The sequence below is a fragment of the Oxyura jamaicensis genome, chromosome 15 (assembly GCF_011077185.1).
Source record: "Oxyura jamaicensis isolate SHBP4307 breed ruddy duck chromosome 15, BPBGC_Ojam_1.0, whole genome shotgun sequence".
Taxonomy (NCBI): Eukaryota; Metazoa; Chordata; class Aves; order Anseriformes; family Anatidae; genus Oxyura; species Oxyura jamaicensis.
Window position 1 is genome coordinate 10,488,079 of NC_048907.1, and position 16,587 is coordinate 10,504,665.

Here is a 16,587-nt window from a genome sequence, read left to right on the forward strand (position 1 = left end):
AAAAAAAAAAAAAGGAAAAAAAAAAAAAAAAGAAATCACTCCTGGCTGAAACTTGCCAGCTCCTGGGTGTTACCAGGAGGAAATCGTTCTTTTCATCTGTGAAAAACAGGAATGGAAGGAGCAGGGGGATGGCCGTTCGGGCTGGGCGCTGTCACGGCCCCGCCATGGCACGGGGAGCTCGAGCTCGGCCGAGTGCCGGCAGGGAGCTGCGGGGCCGAGGCCCCCCTCGACCCTGCCCTTGGTGGGAGCCGAAGGGACGCCTGCTGCCCAAGCCGACAAGGTGGGGAGGTGACAAGGTGACCCTGCGATCCAGCGCTCTTCAATCGGAGGAATTTCTGCTGCGTGTGTCCCTGCATAACGTGAGAATGTCACCCAGCTGCAATTTCACCCCTGAAGAGGCAAAGCGTGAAATCATTGTTGATGACATCAAATTGTTTTCGGAAAACCAAAGCTATTCTGAGACGGGTGGAACTTTCCTATGCTGAAGCAAACCTTTTCCGGGCACAAAAGAGGATCACAAATACTGCGAGGCAGTAAAACAACCCCTGGCCTCTTCTGCCCTGAAGCCCCCCTGCATACCCCGGGGTTGCTCTTGTTGAGTTCACCTCTGCTGACCATTGCACAAAACCAGATTCTTGCTCTACTGCCAACAGAGCACTGGGGTTATTTAGCACCTCAGAGCTGGGGCCACTGCCAGTTCCGATGGACCGTTTCTCGTTAGCAATCAGCATCTCCCAGGCCACCGATGTCTCCTCCAGGAGTGATCCCTAAAAGCGCCTGCCCCTGCCTGTCAGCCTGAGATCACCTCTTCCCACACGGAGCAGACACAGGGCCGTGTGCCAGCGGTGAGGTGACTCTGATGCCACCTGTGGCACTGCAGGGCTGCTGTAACCCTCCGGGGCAGCCCCCACGGGTGAAAGCCGTGCACAGCTTCTCCTGTGGCTCTGCCGTGCCGTCCTGCTCAGAGCCTGCTCTGCTTTTTGTGCGATGGGCAAAATGCTGCTTGTGGAAGTATCTGAGAGCAAAAGAGAATGTGGAACTTGGCTCAGTTAAGGGAATATATCACTGGCATTTGCATTTTCTGTATTTTCTTAGTAAAAAATATCTCTGGTCTAACAAAAGGATGAGAATTAAGATAGTGTGGCTCCAGGCCTTTGGCTCCAGGCATTTCTTACACACCCCTCAAGTACCTAGAGCATGCTAGGCTGAATGGGCCACCTCCCTGGGCAGGCTAAGAGCTCAACAACTCTGTTTTGGTGGCTGAGATCAGATTCAAGCTTACAATCCCAATGGACGTGCAAAAATGTGAACCCAAACTGTGTCTGCAAGAGAGATTGTCCCCAGCAGCACGCCGAAACTTTTAGTCTCTCTGAAGGCACAGAAACCCTGAAAACTGTTCAGCACATCAATCTCTATGAATCCATTATGCTAGCCAGACTCCTGGTACCTTTAATAAGGGATTATTTTTGTTAGCTGGCAGTAGAGTTATCGGATAGAAAAATGGACGCATTTTCCTCCAGCGGGTCCCAGCACGCCGCCCTCCAGGAACAGCCGCCCCCTCCGCCAAGCCCCTTCCCCAAGACCGTCCTCCGCTGTGCATACACTTTTCATGGGTGAGGAAGATTTTGTTGAGTTTTTGGGTAATGGATCCTCTATGCTCACTTGCTCTCTGTTTGGATTGTGAAGGGGCCATTCTGGCAAAGCAGTATTCAGTGGTGGTCTCCAGGAAAAGGCGTTTCTTGCATTAAAAACAATAAAAGGCCCAATGTTTTACAGACAGATGTCCATCAACAGCTGGCGCTGGAGTGGGAAGAGAACACCGGATCTTCTCCATCGTCACAGTGCTGGGGCTCTGCATAGCCACTTGTTTATTTAACAAGCTACATTATTAAACTGGACCTTAGTTTGGGAGTGGAAAAGCCACACAGATGCTTTGATCGTTTATAAAGACCTACTTGAGAGACTGTGCACTTCACCAGGGCTGCAAGGAAGAAAAAGGGGAAAGTTTGCATTTCACCAGGTTTCACTTAGCTGGGCCATTGACTCAGCTTGCCTTTGACTCCGATGTCTTTGGACTTGGTCTCATTTGCAAAATTAATGGTATCAGGATCACACAGTTGGGGCAGCGTGCCGTGCAAGGAACCCCAACACCCAGGTGTAGGGAGATCTCTCCCCCATCCCAAACCGCATGCCCTGCTGCTGGCAGTGCTTCGGGCAGCGATAGCCCCTCTCCCAGTCCTGTAAGTCCTGCTTGCACTTGGCTTTGAGCCCTTCTCTACTCCATTGCTCCCTCCCAGTCTGGGCTCGGGTTCGAGCTGTACTGAAGTCCAGGAGTGCTCATGGCCGAGCTTCCTCCTGCCGCCACGTCTGTGGGCTTGAGTGGCCACGTGCCACCACTACGTCCGCCCTCTCCTCGCGGCAGCTGCCCCCACGTTCGTCACAGCAGCTGTTTCCCAGGGCATGGTGACACTTCCAGAGGGGAACACTTTATCCAGCCGAGACTGGCCGGCAGTTTAAATGGGGGAATGCAATTACCCACACTCAGTTTGGCCGTGAGATTGTATCTGATGTCTGCAGTGAGCCCCCATTGCGCTGCGTGCCAGCCCTGCCTCACAGGGACGCCTCACCTGCGCGCTAGAGGCAGTGGAAGCACTTGAGAGGTCTGTGCCCAGAGATGCTGTGACGGCTCAGTGCAGAAGGAACGTGAAAGGGTGTGATTAAACCCAGACTTCCTGAAAGATACTGAAAATCCATCACTGCCCCAGCTCGTACCTATTCTGCCATCACTTTGACTTGGCAGCATCAGCTTGGCCATGTGCCGAAGCCCCGCGCACTCCACAGATGGGCAAGGCTGACGGATGCCCACAGCTGCCCAGGCTGCCACACAGCCCCAGAGGCTCCCTGTGCCCACCGCATGCCTCGGACAGGAGATTTTACAAGGAAGCAGATTTTCAGTAAAGGAGCTGGAAGCTGACTCAGCACCCGGGCAGAAGGAAAGTTTTGTCCAAGCCGATGGGCACAGAGTAACCACACAGCTTTGTCAAAGATCTCTGCACTCGACAAGGGTGAGTGCCGCAGAGAAAGCTGTGCGTGTTTTCCTGCCTCCACTCGCCTTCCGAGCTGCCTGCCTCTTCTGGCACAGCGCAGCGCTTCACACGCGCCGGGCAAAGTGCTCGTAGGTTTGTCAGAGCACGAAGTAAGGTGGAAATCGCTAAAACCCGGCATTGAAACAAAAAGTACTCTCAGCACAGAACACCAACAGAAGAACGGGTTCAGCAGATTATTTTGCAACGACTGCATGCATTGATTGTTTTATGGAGATTTTACATTTAATTATTTTTCTGCTTAGCCAATGTATTCTCTCTCTATCCATGTTTCCAAGAAGCCTAAAATCATTAGAGCACAACCCAGCCACTGGGCTGAAAATGTGATATTCCCAAAGCTGTTATGTAGTCCTAGGTATTTTGGACTACTCCTAACACAAGTAACAAAAACAAACACACAGAACAGATATGTGATTTAACTAGAAGCCAGTCTAAGTTTTAGGATCATAAACAGTACACTCATTACTTACACTTGACTAACTTGTGTTTCAGTGAAACCTCAAAGTTTCAGTTGCGTGTTGAATCAGGCTGTAATTTCAGGTTGACCACTATATGCCTCTGCTAAAGAAAGAAAATGGAAAATAATAAATTCAGGCTCCAAAAAGGCAATGAGGCAGAATGCTTCAGCATCCGATACAAAGGTTGTGTTTACTTGCTCTGAGCCCAAAGTTAATCCTATTCAATACGTTGGCTGCTCTACTGGAAAGGTTGCACTGGACAATGCACTTTATTGGATTAATAAAGCTTAACTTTGTGCGTGAAGAGCCACCAGCGAGCCCCAGTCCTGGGAATTACCATTATCCAGCGCTAGGCCTGTGTTGCACTTTCTCACAGTCCCATGTTTCTCTTTTTTTGGTTTTATTCTTGATGACCTACCCTCAGAGTGGTTTGGGGCCGCTAAGCAGCAGGTGCTCACGCTGTGCCCCCCACCCCTGGGATCCTTGTGCCACGAAGATGGGCTGCAGCACCCGGCAGGCCAGCCCCACAGGGGAAAGGAGCTTCCAAGAAGTGAAGGGCTGAGAAGAGACATGGGACCTGACACGGTCGACCCTCGCAGTGGGTTAACAAGTTACATCCAGCAGCTGAGCTGCTGGAGCTGCCTCACCCGCTGCTGCCTGCCCTGGGGGAAAGCACCTCCAGGGTCCCTTAAGCAGTGCGCACTTTTGGGGCTGAGTCATTGATGTAAGAGCACAAGTCCCCCTGAGAGGCGGTGAGACTCAGGGTAGCATTGTCAGGAGAGTCCAAGCAATTTGGCAGCCTGCATCACGTCTTCAGAAGTGTGTAAGGGTCCCTGGTTAGTGCAGAGAGTGCCTAGGGAAATGAATATGCCCTGTCAGGGCCAGGGCCAGCATTGCTCTGATTTACTCATCTTTGCTGGGCTTTGTTCTCTGTCTCCATCACTGACCAGAGTCTGAATGCCTCCAGATGGCAAACCTGTGGGTACTCTGGGACAGGTGCTGAAGTGCTTTCTGCCCCCCGAAAATGGGACTCCTCCTCCTGAATCACTGCAGCTCTGTAGGAAGTAACCCAGCAGGTGTAACAAGCAGAGCCCCCGAGTCTGCCTGGAAATCAATGCAGCTCCGCTGACTTTCTGCAGCTTCGGTAACCTGTCAGCTGTCCCACACAGTAAGCAATTTAATTATCGTCACTTCTGCTGTGAAGCATTTAATGTCACAGCCAGACACATCCATCTATGCGAGTTTATCACTACCAGCTCTCTGCACGCTTTTCTCTGCTGTTCCAAAAGACCTTCCTGTATGTGTAAGAAGCTCTGCCTCAGAGCCCCGTGGTGTCTGTCCCCGTCCCCGCCGTGAGGAGGGTTTGCAGCTTTCCCCGGAGGCTGGGCTGTTAATGGGGAAGTCGCTAGGGCTTGGGCTCCCGGCAGACTCACGTTTCCATCAGCAGACTCAGGCTGCTGCCGAGTCCACGAAGCTTCAGGCAGATTTTCTGTGTGCTGCTCAGCTCACACATAGCAGAGTGATGCCACACAGGGGTGCTAAAACTTCTTGTATAAAACATCTTCTTGCAAACCCCATTGTTCGGTTATGGGAAGCTGCCCCTGTGTCCGGAGGGCAGATCCAGCAAAGCTGCTCCAGGGCTCCTGCCCTGGGCTGCCCCGGGCTTGCCTTGGCCCCTTTCTGCAAAAGGGTCTGACCCCACACCGGGAGCTGGTGCTGGCACGGGGACCAGCATGGCAACTAGCGCCGGTACTGAGAGGTGTTATCTGCTTGTGACTGTGCCAGTAGACAAGTTTGCATATCAATGTGTTAATTAATTTCACCATAACGTAGCTCAGGGGTATGCTATCTCCATCCTTGTGCAAGGCTGTGTGCTTCAGTGCCCTAAAGCGTGAATCCATTTCCCGCTGCAGCTCACCTGCCCGCCCCATCCAGCACATCCCAGAGGCAGCGCTCATGGCTGGCACCAGCCTGGGGACCGTGCCACCCACTCCTGCCTGCTGCCGGGGCAGGACCAGCAAGGAGCGGCTCCGCGGCCACCCCAGCCCTGGGCTCTGGCCTCCAGGGAGCGGGGCCGGCCCCCGAGGCCACTGAGCAGCTGGCCACTGCCCGAGCAGTAACGCGAGCCCGGGGGATGGCTACGATGGTAGAGAAATAGTAATAAATAAGCAGCAAAGCACTGCGACTCGACAAGCCCTGGGCATCCCCAGGGATTTGTAATGGGATATGGAGGTTTTCACCTCCTGCTCTCTAGTTCACATTTCAAATCCAGCCCCGCTCCGTAGTGACCAAAGGTCATTGCCAGGCTCAGTCGCCCGTGTGAAGACATAAATGGCCTCGTTTCTCTAATTCCTCAAGCAAGGCCAGGGGGAGGACTGGATTTATTTGGGTTTTGTGATGCTGGTGGTACAGGGCAACAGCCAGGCTCTGCACCTTTCTGTCCCATCCCGTCCTGCCACGGCGGGCACCCACTCACCTGCATGGCAGCTCCCAGGCACCGAGCCCAGCCCTGGCCCACAGAGCGCAGCGGGGCTGGCACCGCTCTGAGTCCTGTGCCTTGTTTTATTTCTCCCATCTGTAAAGCTAAGCCAAAGTGGGAATGCCCTTCCCAACCTGGGGAAGAGCATTTATGACTTCCCCAGCCCTGTTTCACCCTTCTGGCAGGGACGTGGCCAGGACAGGGTTGTCCCTCATGGGAGCACGGTGCCAGTGCTCACGCCTTGTACCGGCCCCTCCAGCCCGCGCGTTTCCCATAGCATTCAGTGAGGTATAGGGTCCGTTTTCCCTTTGTGGCAATAGCCAGAGCCGCTCGTGGCTGGCAGAAGGACCTGCCTAGGTTTGCAGATTGCTCTGGATTCCCAAGCACGGAGGTGTTTTATAAATATCCCCTATTATTATGGTGCTCTATTAATAACCGCCTTGGGGAACAATGGGAGCACGCAACAGCTTCGGTCATCCGATGCCAACCAGCCGAGCCTCCGTGGGGCCATGGGACATTCCCAGAAAAGCGTCTATTTGGGGAAGCACAGAATTTGAGCGCGAGCACGGGGGATGCGCGAGGCCCTGGAGAATGCCAGGCCGTGGGGCAGGCTCGTGGCGACGCGCTGGCTAGCAGCCTTGACCCAAAGTGGGGACATGGGAGGCCTCGTCCTGTCCACAGAGCAATCCTCACCCTAGAGTGAGTGGTGCACTGGGTGTGATCCTGGGAATCGGGCCCTACCCTTCCTCCTCCCCCATTGTCACAGCCACGATGTCTGTGGGGGCATGAGTGGTTCAGGATGAGGCAGCTCTGGGGCAGCCCCGATGCTCAGTCAAAAAGCAGTTTTGGGGAAGACAGCTGGTAAAAGAGGCAGGGTGAGACCTCCCTGCTGGCCTCCCCACCCTCTCCCCAGGCTCATCACACCGGGGGCACGGCAGCAGGGTTTGGCAGTGGAAGAGGATGAAAAAGCTGGGGGGAGCCCAGCCCTTGTTCGCCCACGAGGGGCACGGGGAGCCCTGCTCCCGCCGGGTGTTACGGTCCTTGCTTGGGACCCCGCCAGGTTCACCAGGGAAAGCAGTGCCAGCTTTTTTTCACATTGTTCCTGATGGCTGGGCGCTTCCTGAGCCTTTCCAGCATTGCGGGGAAGGGGAGCGAGAGGAAAACGGAACCTTTTTTTATTTTCCTTCCTTTCGCAATTTCTCTGCGATCACAAAAAGCCATATTGCAGCTAATTTTCCTGCCTCCGTTCACACGGGCATTTTGCAAGGGCACAGGAATTCCTCTATGAGGGCCGCGGGCTCCTCTGATGCCCCGCGGGCGGCGCAGCGCCTCGCCGTGCTCCCCGAGCCACCGACTTATCAGCTTCCTGCACTCAGGAGCGCGGGCGCAGCGTCGGGCCCCACGTCGCGCCCTGGCCCGTGGTGGCAGAGGCATCAAGCGGAAGCAGAGGCAAGCGCAGAGCCCGCGGCCCCGGGGCCTTTGGTGGGAAAGCCCTGCACTCAGTGTGGGCAGGACAAGGCGTGGATGCTCATGTGTGACCATGCTGCTTTCCTCTCACCCTGCTGCAGTTTGCCAGTGAGAAAAAAGCAGTGGCCCCCAGGGCGTTTCAGCAGGGCCTGGGCTGGGAACAGCCCCCCTCTCACCCCACGAGTGGTCAGAGCCCTGAGCAAGCAAGAGGACCTGGCTCCGAGCACCCACCACCCCCTAATTCCTCCCCAGTTCAGCTTTCACTCGCTTTCCCTTAGTAAGGACATTCTTTTTCTCTTTACCAACTGCAAGCTAGGGAAACCTAATGCCAGTATTAAGAAAAATACTTTTCAAATTATCCTTTAGTTCCAACAGCTTAATGTCCTTACACATGCTTAGTGTGGAGTTTCAGCCTCATCTGTCTGCAGCAGGAGAGCCCGCCCCGGTTGGAAGCAGCAGGACCCCTTTCATGTCGACGTGCCGGTCCCCGGCCAGCTGCGGGGAGAAGCGGCCACGTGGAGCATCGGGTCCTCCCAAGAGGAGCCTCCTGACAAGGGCTGAGCACGAAGAGCTGGTTGTGTTTTGAGGCTGCACCGAGCTGTGCTGGGAAAGATGCGGTGGGCAGGATCTGGTGCCCATGACCACAGAGTGGGCAAGGCTACGCTGTGTGCTCCGTGTGTACGGCACCCAGCACAGGGAAGGACCAACGCACGGCACGAGCCTGGGGATTTCACGCTTGCTTGGCTCTGCTGGTTTCAGAGTGACCCTTCCTTAAAGAACCTGAAATGCAGCCGAGCTGGCTCATGGTGGCGGCGAGGCACGATGCCTACCTCTCCTGCCCGCTCTGGGTTCTGCCCTGCAGATGCTCACTGCAGACGTCCACCCCTAGGCACCACAGCCCCGCAGTGCTGTGGGTGCGTGGGTCGTGCTGTCCTTCCCAAGGAGCTGGTGGGGCAGATAGCACCTAAAGGTTGGTTCCTCTGTCGTTACTTCTGGGACTAGACCTGGAGTTTGCTGAGGGCTGTGAGCTGGTTACGCAGGGCTTGCTGCTGGCCCCCTCTTGCTCTCCCCATGGGGGCAAGAAACGATGCTACTAGAAAGGAGGGGGGGGGGGCACCACTGGGACCACCAGGAGGGAAAAGCAACGAACGAGCAGTGGAGTTTCCTCTTCTTCCCTTTACTCACAGAGCCAGACTAATGTTTGCTTGTAGGAAGCCAGGCTGCCGGCACGGCCGGACACCCTCGAGCCCACGCCGCTCACCTGGCTTGCTCGAGGTGAGAGAGCGGCTGCTGGCGGGGAGCGCCCGGCCCGGCCCGCCCGGTGGTGTGACACCTCGGGCTGGGGAGGGCCACGTGGGGGCTGACTCAGGGAAATGCCTGGAAAACGCTGACGCAAGTCAGAGCCGAGGGAGGAATACAGTAAATGTTACTGCTGGAGGAAGGACGTGGCGGGGGGAGGCTGATGCACCTGGAGCAGACGGGCCACGGGGCAGCACCTGTGTCCCCACACGTGCTCAGCACGGGTCACTGACCCTTGGCTATGCCCAGTGCAGAAATCAGAGAGTCAAATGAAATGGGTGGATGGCCGGGCCAGACTAGGGAAAAGGCAATAGCTCACATCTGGGGGTGGGCAGGATGCCACGAGGGGTGTCGCTGCAGCACCCAGTGCTGCGTTCCTTGCTTTGCGCAGCCGAAATCCCCTCCACCAGGCTTGCAGGGAGGGGAGATGATATGTGCAGGGTGGGTCCCTCGGGGAAGGCACTGCCTCTGCACACACAACAGCACATGTGGGATGTGGCCACCTCGGCCTCTGCCCCCCAGGTTCCCTGGCTGGCAAAGTGCCCTGCGACTCGAAGGGCTGGCACAAGCCCGGAGCCTGAAAAATGGCCCCGAACAACCCCCCCTACTCCTCACCCCCCCATCCCTGCTACTGAGTGCAGAAATGAAATCTGGCTTCTCAGAAGCCTTCGCTGCCCCAGAAAGGGGATTGTTTAGCTAAGATTCACGCTCACACAATGAGACCTTTATGGCTTCTAGGCAAAGAAAAGGCACCAGTGGAGTCCCAGTCTCTCAGTAAAACAAAGGGGTGGTTTTCAAGTAACTGAGCCTGCTTCTTACCACCACAGGAAAATACTAAAGCTTTAGACAAAAACTAGCAATTTGAATTTTGTGAGCGTGGCAGAAGAGCCCTATTTCAGCCCAGTGATGTGCACACGAGCGCAGTCTGACACACGGTGTGCTCACACCGTGCACCTCGGGCGGGCGGCATGGCTGGGAAGCGCTGGAGAGACAGGGAGGGAGTGGGCGTTTGTGGCTGGGCAGAGCTTCGGGACGGTGACGTTTTACAGACCTGGGGCTCTGCGCTGCCTCGTCCTCCCCGTGCGGGGTCCTGCCTGGTGCTGTGCCAGTGGTGGGGGCAGCACCTGAGCTCCAGCTTCGCTCTCACCCCTGGGGGCCTCTGAGACACCTTTGCAAAGTTTCTTGGTGCTCGTCCCAGGTTTGCCACAGAGACACCTTGAAGTTGTCCTTGGCACAAAGTTCATTAAGCCCAGAGAAGGCTCCAGGCTTTGGATCCAGCCCTAAAGCGAGGCCCCGGTAGCAAACACGCCACTCTCCCTCACCACGGTGTGGGTGTGTTCCCTGCCCACCGCTGGGAAATGCCTGTGCCTCCCCAGCCTGCTCAGCCCATGCCCGTGCAGCTCCTCCATCGCACGGCCATCCCACTGCTCTCCCCAAGGTTTTCCGGGTGAGGGACCACGTCACCCCAAAGCGGAGCTGCCCTCCACTCCCTTCCTCTCAACAAATAAACAGGGAGGTGCTGACAGCGCCAGCCTTGCCCAGCAGCCTTTTGACAGACGACTGAAGCCCCCCGGTGAGGAGGCTGAGCTGAGGGGGGCCGCGTGCTTGCAGGGAGCCAGGAGCATGGCTTGGCTGGGGAGGCTGCACGGAGCAGAGCCAGGGGCTGCAGGATGTGGCCCAGGAGACAGACAGCTTTCCTGGGACCTTGGTCACGATTCAGTGCAAGGAAAGGGTGCAGCTCAGCTGCCCCAGTAAAGGCACTGGGCTATACTGGTTCTATCTGGGCCTGGCCCGGTTCGTGTCACAGAGCCCAGGGAGACCCGGACATGCCTTTAATGAGCAGTGCCACTGGGCTGTGCGTCCCCAGCGGGGCTGTGGCACTGATTTTGCGGATGGAAATACCCTGAGAAGGGTGTCTTTGTATTGTAATTTCGAGTTAAAAAAATAGTAAGTCAGTAATTTCCTGGCACTTGGGGAAGCCACAAACCACAGCTGCAAAACACCCCCAGGGGCTAGCGCTGCCCTGGGCCAGCTGCGGTGTCCTGGGCACCCACCTCAGGCTTCCAGACTGGCTGTGCTTTTCAGGAGTGGAACCAGCACCGCAGCCTTGATTTTCTGTCTCCTCCCCTCAAAAGCACCATGGCATGGAGATGGAGGTGGGTAACTGAGGCAATCAGGTCGTTCACACTGAGGAAATCTTGACATTTTTAAAGCAAATGCAAACAGCAGCCTGATGCTCACCTGAGCGGGGAGAGCCCAGCCCAACATTTAATTTACTTTTCTTTCCCTTTTTTCCCCCCTGAAGTAAGTCATACGTAACATCTGGCATTCATCTTTTCTTTCTTTCACAGGCACGGCAGAAACCCTGGTGTGAGTCATGTCCATTTAAATATGGAAGCACATCATAAAACCTAATGGAGAGTCCAAAAGGTGAGCTTTTATGTGGTTAAGACTCATAGAGAGGTCACGATTGTTTGGTTTAAACACGGGGGGGTCACTCTGCGCGTGAAGGTGGTCCTCTAAACCTTTCGGAAGGCTTGTTTGCTCAGCGCGAGAGCTCAGCTCAGCACCCGCGGTTTTGCTGTCTGGCTCCCGACAGCGCTGCGGCTGTGCGGGGAAAGGCAGCGGCACCGCAGCGCTCCCCAGCCCCCAGCCGAGGGGAAACGCGGGCACGGGCCGCATCCTGCAGCCGGGGGGGGGGGGGGGGGGGGGCACAGCCTCAGCCAGGGTCCCCAGCCAGCAGCAGCAGGAGCTGGGGCTCTGCCACTGGTGGGGCTTTGGGGTTGTCGCCTCACTCAGCGCGAGAGGCAGAGATGTGCCTGTGCCACAAGAGCATGGAAGCTTTGCACTCGCTCGTCGCCTGTAAAGCCCTGCCCGTTTTATGTGACAGGGAAGAGGAGTGTTAACAATTCATTCTTCCTTGTTAAGCTCTCTCTCTGTTTTATTGACTCTGAAATAATTTTTGGTGACCACTTACTACTATTTTATTGGCTTGTTTCTTGTGACTAAACATAAGATAAAGCAAACCTTCTGGTCCGGGCTGTTGTAAAGATGCTGTTTGATCTCCAGTCCTTTTGCCTGCTGCACGTTACATCGAGCCAACACCAGGCATCTGCACCCCGCCAGGCTTGTCCCAGCGACTGTCCCAGCCGTGGGCAGCAGTGAGTCCCAGGCTGCAGCAGGATCTGTCCTTCTCCTTGTGGAACAGACCGGCCCAAGGCTCCAGGCCCCTCCTTGCTGACCACAGGGATGCTTTGTGACTGTAAGCAAACAAGACTTCAGCCTGGGTTATTAAACCTGGTCTGGATCAAGGTGGATGATTGGTACAGCCAACACCATGCCCGATTCTGACATCAGTGCGGTCCGGGCTGTGGCAAGCACCAGAGTCATTCCGGCCCCTGGATGCTGTCCTCAGACACCTGCTCCAACCAGATGCTGCAAACTTAGGATGCAATTAAAATAATGACAACAAGGGGCAAAGCCCCTGATGTCCTAGAGGCATTAAGCACTTAGGGTCTGCTCCGTGATCCTCCCTCCCTCCAGCCTTGTTTCCATTACCGTTACAACATCTCTATTTTACTGCTGGTGCCCCTGGTTGTCTAACACTAGCAAGCCGTGTGTCTTGACTAGGATAAGGCCCCTTCCTCAGCTGTCTTCTGAATTTTCCAATATTTAATCCCCAGTTGTCAAGTTTTCTCTGGATGGGATGATTGGAGCCTGCACATTCACCTCTGAGAGGGAACGAGGAGGTGACAGTCTCCATCTGGGACCCACCCCTGCCCCTGGGCCCTGCCCCAGCATCGTGTGGCCACAGGGGTTGGCACAGCTGGGTTTTGGTGCGGGACCAGCACCAAGGAGCTCCAGCTGGTCCCCATGGTGGTGGGAAACCCCCTAGGTAACGGAGCAGCATGTCCTGCTTCTGGCCCCAAGTCCATGGTCTGACTGGCAGAGGCTTGACCTGCCCTGGGATCCTGGGGATGCCTCTCACACCTCCCGCTCCTTCCTGCAAACCCAGGGGAAAAATGATGCCCTCATCCCGTGCTAATCTGCCTCTGTTTCCATGACACACGTGTTTATCCATCATTACCTGCCAGGTTGCTCTTGAGGAGAGCAAAGTGAAGCTGGGTTTCTACGCTCTGGCTGATCTGTGGTTTCTCCTCTGCTGAAGACATTTCCCAGCGCTCGGGAGAAGGTGCGATTTCATTTAACGTCGCTCTGTCCTGTCTCTCGCTGCTTCCTGCCAAAAAACTGTCAGTTCCAGCCAGGCTTCCCGTCTGCTTGTTCTTTGCCATACCATGAAGTCTGGGCTCAGTTTGTAGCTCCTATAACTGCAGGAAAACAAATCCATCCTGCCCTTGCAGCCCAGGGCTGTGCCTGAACTTCCCTAGGTCCTGAGTTTGCTCCTCTGCGATTCCTTCTCTGCCAGCCTTCCCCAGCTTGCTGCCAAAAGGCAGAGAAAATGGGAGCTCGGGCTGCCAAACATCCCAGGCTGAGGTCTTGTTTGAAAGCAGTCAGAAATGGCCCCTGTAAGCTCCGAGAAGTGGGTAAGTCAGAGCTGGGCTGCATTTGGACCCAGACTTGTGGACGAGGGCAGCCGACAGCAGGACTGACACCAAACCCATTGCGGTAGTTTCTCATCAGGGCACAATGATGGGATTCATCTTGTTCCCCCAGCCCCGTTCCCCTGTCGGTCTCCCCTGCACTTTCCTCCTTTCCAGGTACAAGGTCTGCTGGTCCTTCCAAGGGGTTTCCATTCAGGTCTGGCAGAGACGCTGCCATATGTTTTTCATTTTGATGACTCCCCTATGGTGTCTGTTATCACCCAAGTCTCTATTAAGATTTATTCCTGTTATTGTAGCAGTCATTTTCCTCAGTACATGTGCATTGTATTTGGAGAGAGTCATAACCACTCTCCACATCCAACAGATGCTGTAGTCAGAGCGACTCCTGCTTCCACTTACCAGACCTTTCTGCTAATATGGGATTTCACCAATAACCGCAAGTGCTGTTCGCTCCCCAAGATTTCCGCACTGTCATTTCTTGACTGTGTTAGTGGCAAGGCACTGATCAGAGCTCCAGCTCCGCTCAAAGCAAAGCTGCAGAAAGGTTTTGCTTGGCTTTGCTTTTAGCCACTTTTCCATTCAAAGTGGTGAGAGGCTCCTGCTCCCGACGGCTGCAGGGCTGAGTGTGAATGGGGCCTCAGGGTGGGCAACGGCTGCTGTGAGAGGGACTAACGGCTGGTTCCCCTCACTCCTGGGACCTGAAGAGGACAGGCTGGGGAGGGATGGGATTTTCTGGACCTGGAATATTTATTTCAGAAGGGGTCAGAGTCGGTCACCTGGGGCTGGATGCAGGCAGCAGGGGTTGGGCTGTGCTCATCAAGTTGGTGACACGCTGCACCTCTCCAGCCTCACCTCCTCCACTTGCCCGGCAGCACCAAGCACAGCCCGTCCTGCTGGTGGGCAACAGAAGGGCAGGAGCTGCCTTGAAGGACAACAAAATCAAAGGGCAGACAGCCTGAGGGCGAACCAGCACGGACTTCCCCTCTGCGATGCTGCCTTGGCCTGGTGAGTCCCCTCCTGTGCCCACAGGTGGCACAACCGTGCCTCAAAGCTGCTGAGTAAAACCAGCTGGGGGGGCACGGTGCTGTAACAGTGCCTGGGTGGAAACCCAGGGGTGGCAGGGTTTGACTCCATCCCAATTTCAAAGCACCCAGACTTCAGCCAGCATCATCACCAACAGCACAGCGGGCTTTTGGCAGTGGCCATCCCCACCACAGCTCTGCCTCTCAGCAGGTGAGTGGAAACGAAATCCTCCCTTCCCTGGGACCCAGCAGTGACCCAGCCCTGTTCCCCTTCTCAGACAGCAGCACAACGTGGGCTCCTGCGTGAGGCTGCCTGCCCACAGCATCCACAGACCCTTCCAATTTGCCCCTCTTTCATCCCGTAGCAGTTTGGTCGGCTCGTACGGAAGAAAGGAGCTCCAAATGCTTTCCGGGCCTAATAATATCCATCAAAGCGTTTCCAGGGCTGAGGCGAGGATATACACTGCAGCACGCAGAGCAGGAAACGGGCTCGGGTTTTCCAAAGCTGCCTCTTCCAGCCAGAGCAAACCACAAGATCACGGGAGGACAAGAGCGCTGTGCTCGTGGCTTTGTTTGCCCCAGAAGGAATTGATTTGATGAGAAAGGAAATTGGCTTTCTTTAATCTGTCCTTGTGCAAATTCCGCAGAGGAAGGACTGAGCCGAGTTGTGCTGGCAAGGAAAAGATCAGCCACCGCATCGGCAGTTCCTGAAACCGAGCCACCCCTCAGTGCCACTCGGTTTGCACTTTTTGCAGGGCTGGTGGCGATCCCCAGACCGCGACCCCAGGAAGCGCCCGCAGAGCACAGCGCAGCGGGTGGCGGAGGCGCAGAGCCCTCACCGCAGAGCCAGCAGCCAGACAGCTCGGGCCCCCCCGGTTACAGGTTCCCCTACACATGTGCCTTCCTCAGGTGATGGGGGTCTCACTGCTGGCTTCGGCAGGGCCAGGTTTTCTCCTGCAAAAATGGAGAGGAAGGAAATGGCTGTTTTCCTTCTCACTTCTGGGAAGCCTGACTGTGCACCTTGATGGCTGTAACCTGTCCAGGACAAGCGGGAGGATGTTCCTCACGCAGCAGCCACCTGGTTGAGAACAAGTTGGATTCAATCACCCTTTTCCATTAGAAGCATTACTTGAAAGAATCACAAGAAACACAAAAATCCATGGGAACGGCGATCCCTGGCGGGTTCCAGGCTGGCATTTCAGCTATAAAGTGGGAAGTCAAGTTAATGAGTAGGAAGAACAAGAGTTAACTACAATGTCATTGGAGAAGAGCTAGAAATGGTGCAGGGTTATTTTATACAACAAAACCTAAAAATACAATAAATAAATTACACAGAAGCCTAGGCCAAAATTATCCTGGATCTCTTTCAATGCCAAACAGACTTCTCAAGGTGACTAAACATCTTCGGTGTTGCTTACATTGAGCACATTGAGATGCAGCTAGCAAAAGGCTTTAAATTAGTGCCAAGTGACCTGGGCACCCCACACCAAACTTGTTTGAGGCTGAGGCAGGAGTGCTGAGCCTTGCACAGCTCCGCTCTGCTTCACGGCGGTGAGGTAGCTCAGTAACACGCCATCGCCCTTACCAGGGCTGGGGCAGCGATTACAAAGCCCATTGTGAGGGCCTTCCCGGCATCTGGGGAGGTCCCTGCCCCTTCCTGCCTGCACGGCGCCTGCTGCGGGCTGCCAGGTCCCTGTCCAGGACTGTGCCAGCAGGAACATGTGGGCGCGGGGCACGTGCGAGGCCACGCGTTGCCCATGGGTAGAGCTGAGCGCCCGGCCGGCTGGTCCCCTGCGTGGGCAGCCTGTCCCCAGCACCCGCAGCAGGACTGCGTCCTCCTGGGCTGGTGGCGTGCTGGAGGCAGGAGCCAGAGCAACAGCCCGAAATCCTCACATGCCTTGTGTCTGGAGAGGGCTGTGCTGTATGGTGAGGGTCTGCAAGCAGGCACAAGCCCCTGCCCCACCTGTCCTCCCAGTCAGGTGCCCCACCACAGCACTCCCCAGATGAGCAAGGTGTCCCATGGGGGACAAGGAAAAAGCAAATGTTGCTGAGAGCGACCCACTGGTCACAAAATCCGTGAGGATGGGCATATGTATAGGTGGGCAAAGGGAGAAGGAGGAGAAGGAGAAGGAGAAGGAGAAGGAGAAGGAGAAGGAGAAGGAGAAGGAGAAGGAGAAGGAGAAGGAGAAGGAGAAG

The 16,587-nt window shown here is 55.6% G+C and overlaps 1 protein-coding gene across 1 annotated transcript in view; it reads left to right on the forward strand.

The window, feature by feature from the left end:
• TBX1 (T-box transcription factor 1) overlaps positions 1-16,587 on the forward strand; it is a 124,005-nt gene that overhangs the window by 91,546 nt on the left and 15,872 nt on the right. Inside the window, exon 2 of the mRNA XM_035340282.1 lies at positions 11,159-11,237. Within this exon, the coding sequence (XP_035196173.1) occupies positions 11,222-11,237 (16 nt within the window). The 5' untranslated portion in view covers positions 11,159-11,221. The remainder of the gene's footprint in view (positions 1-11,158; positions 11,238-16,587) is intronic.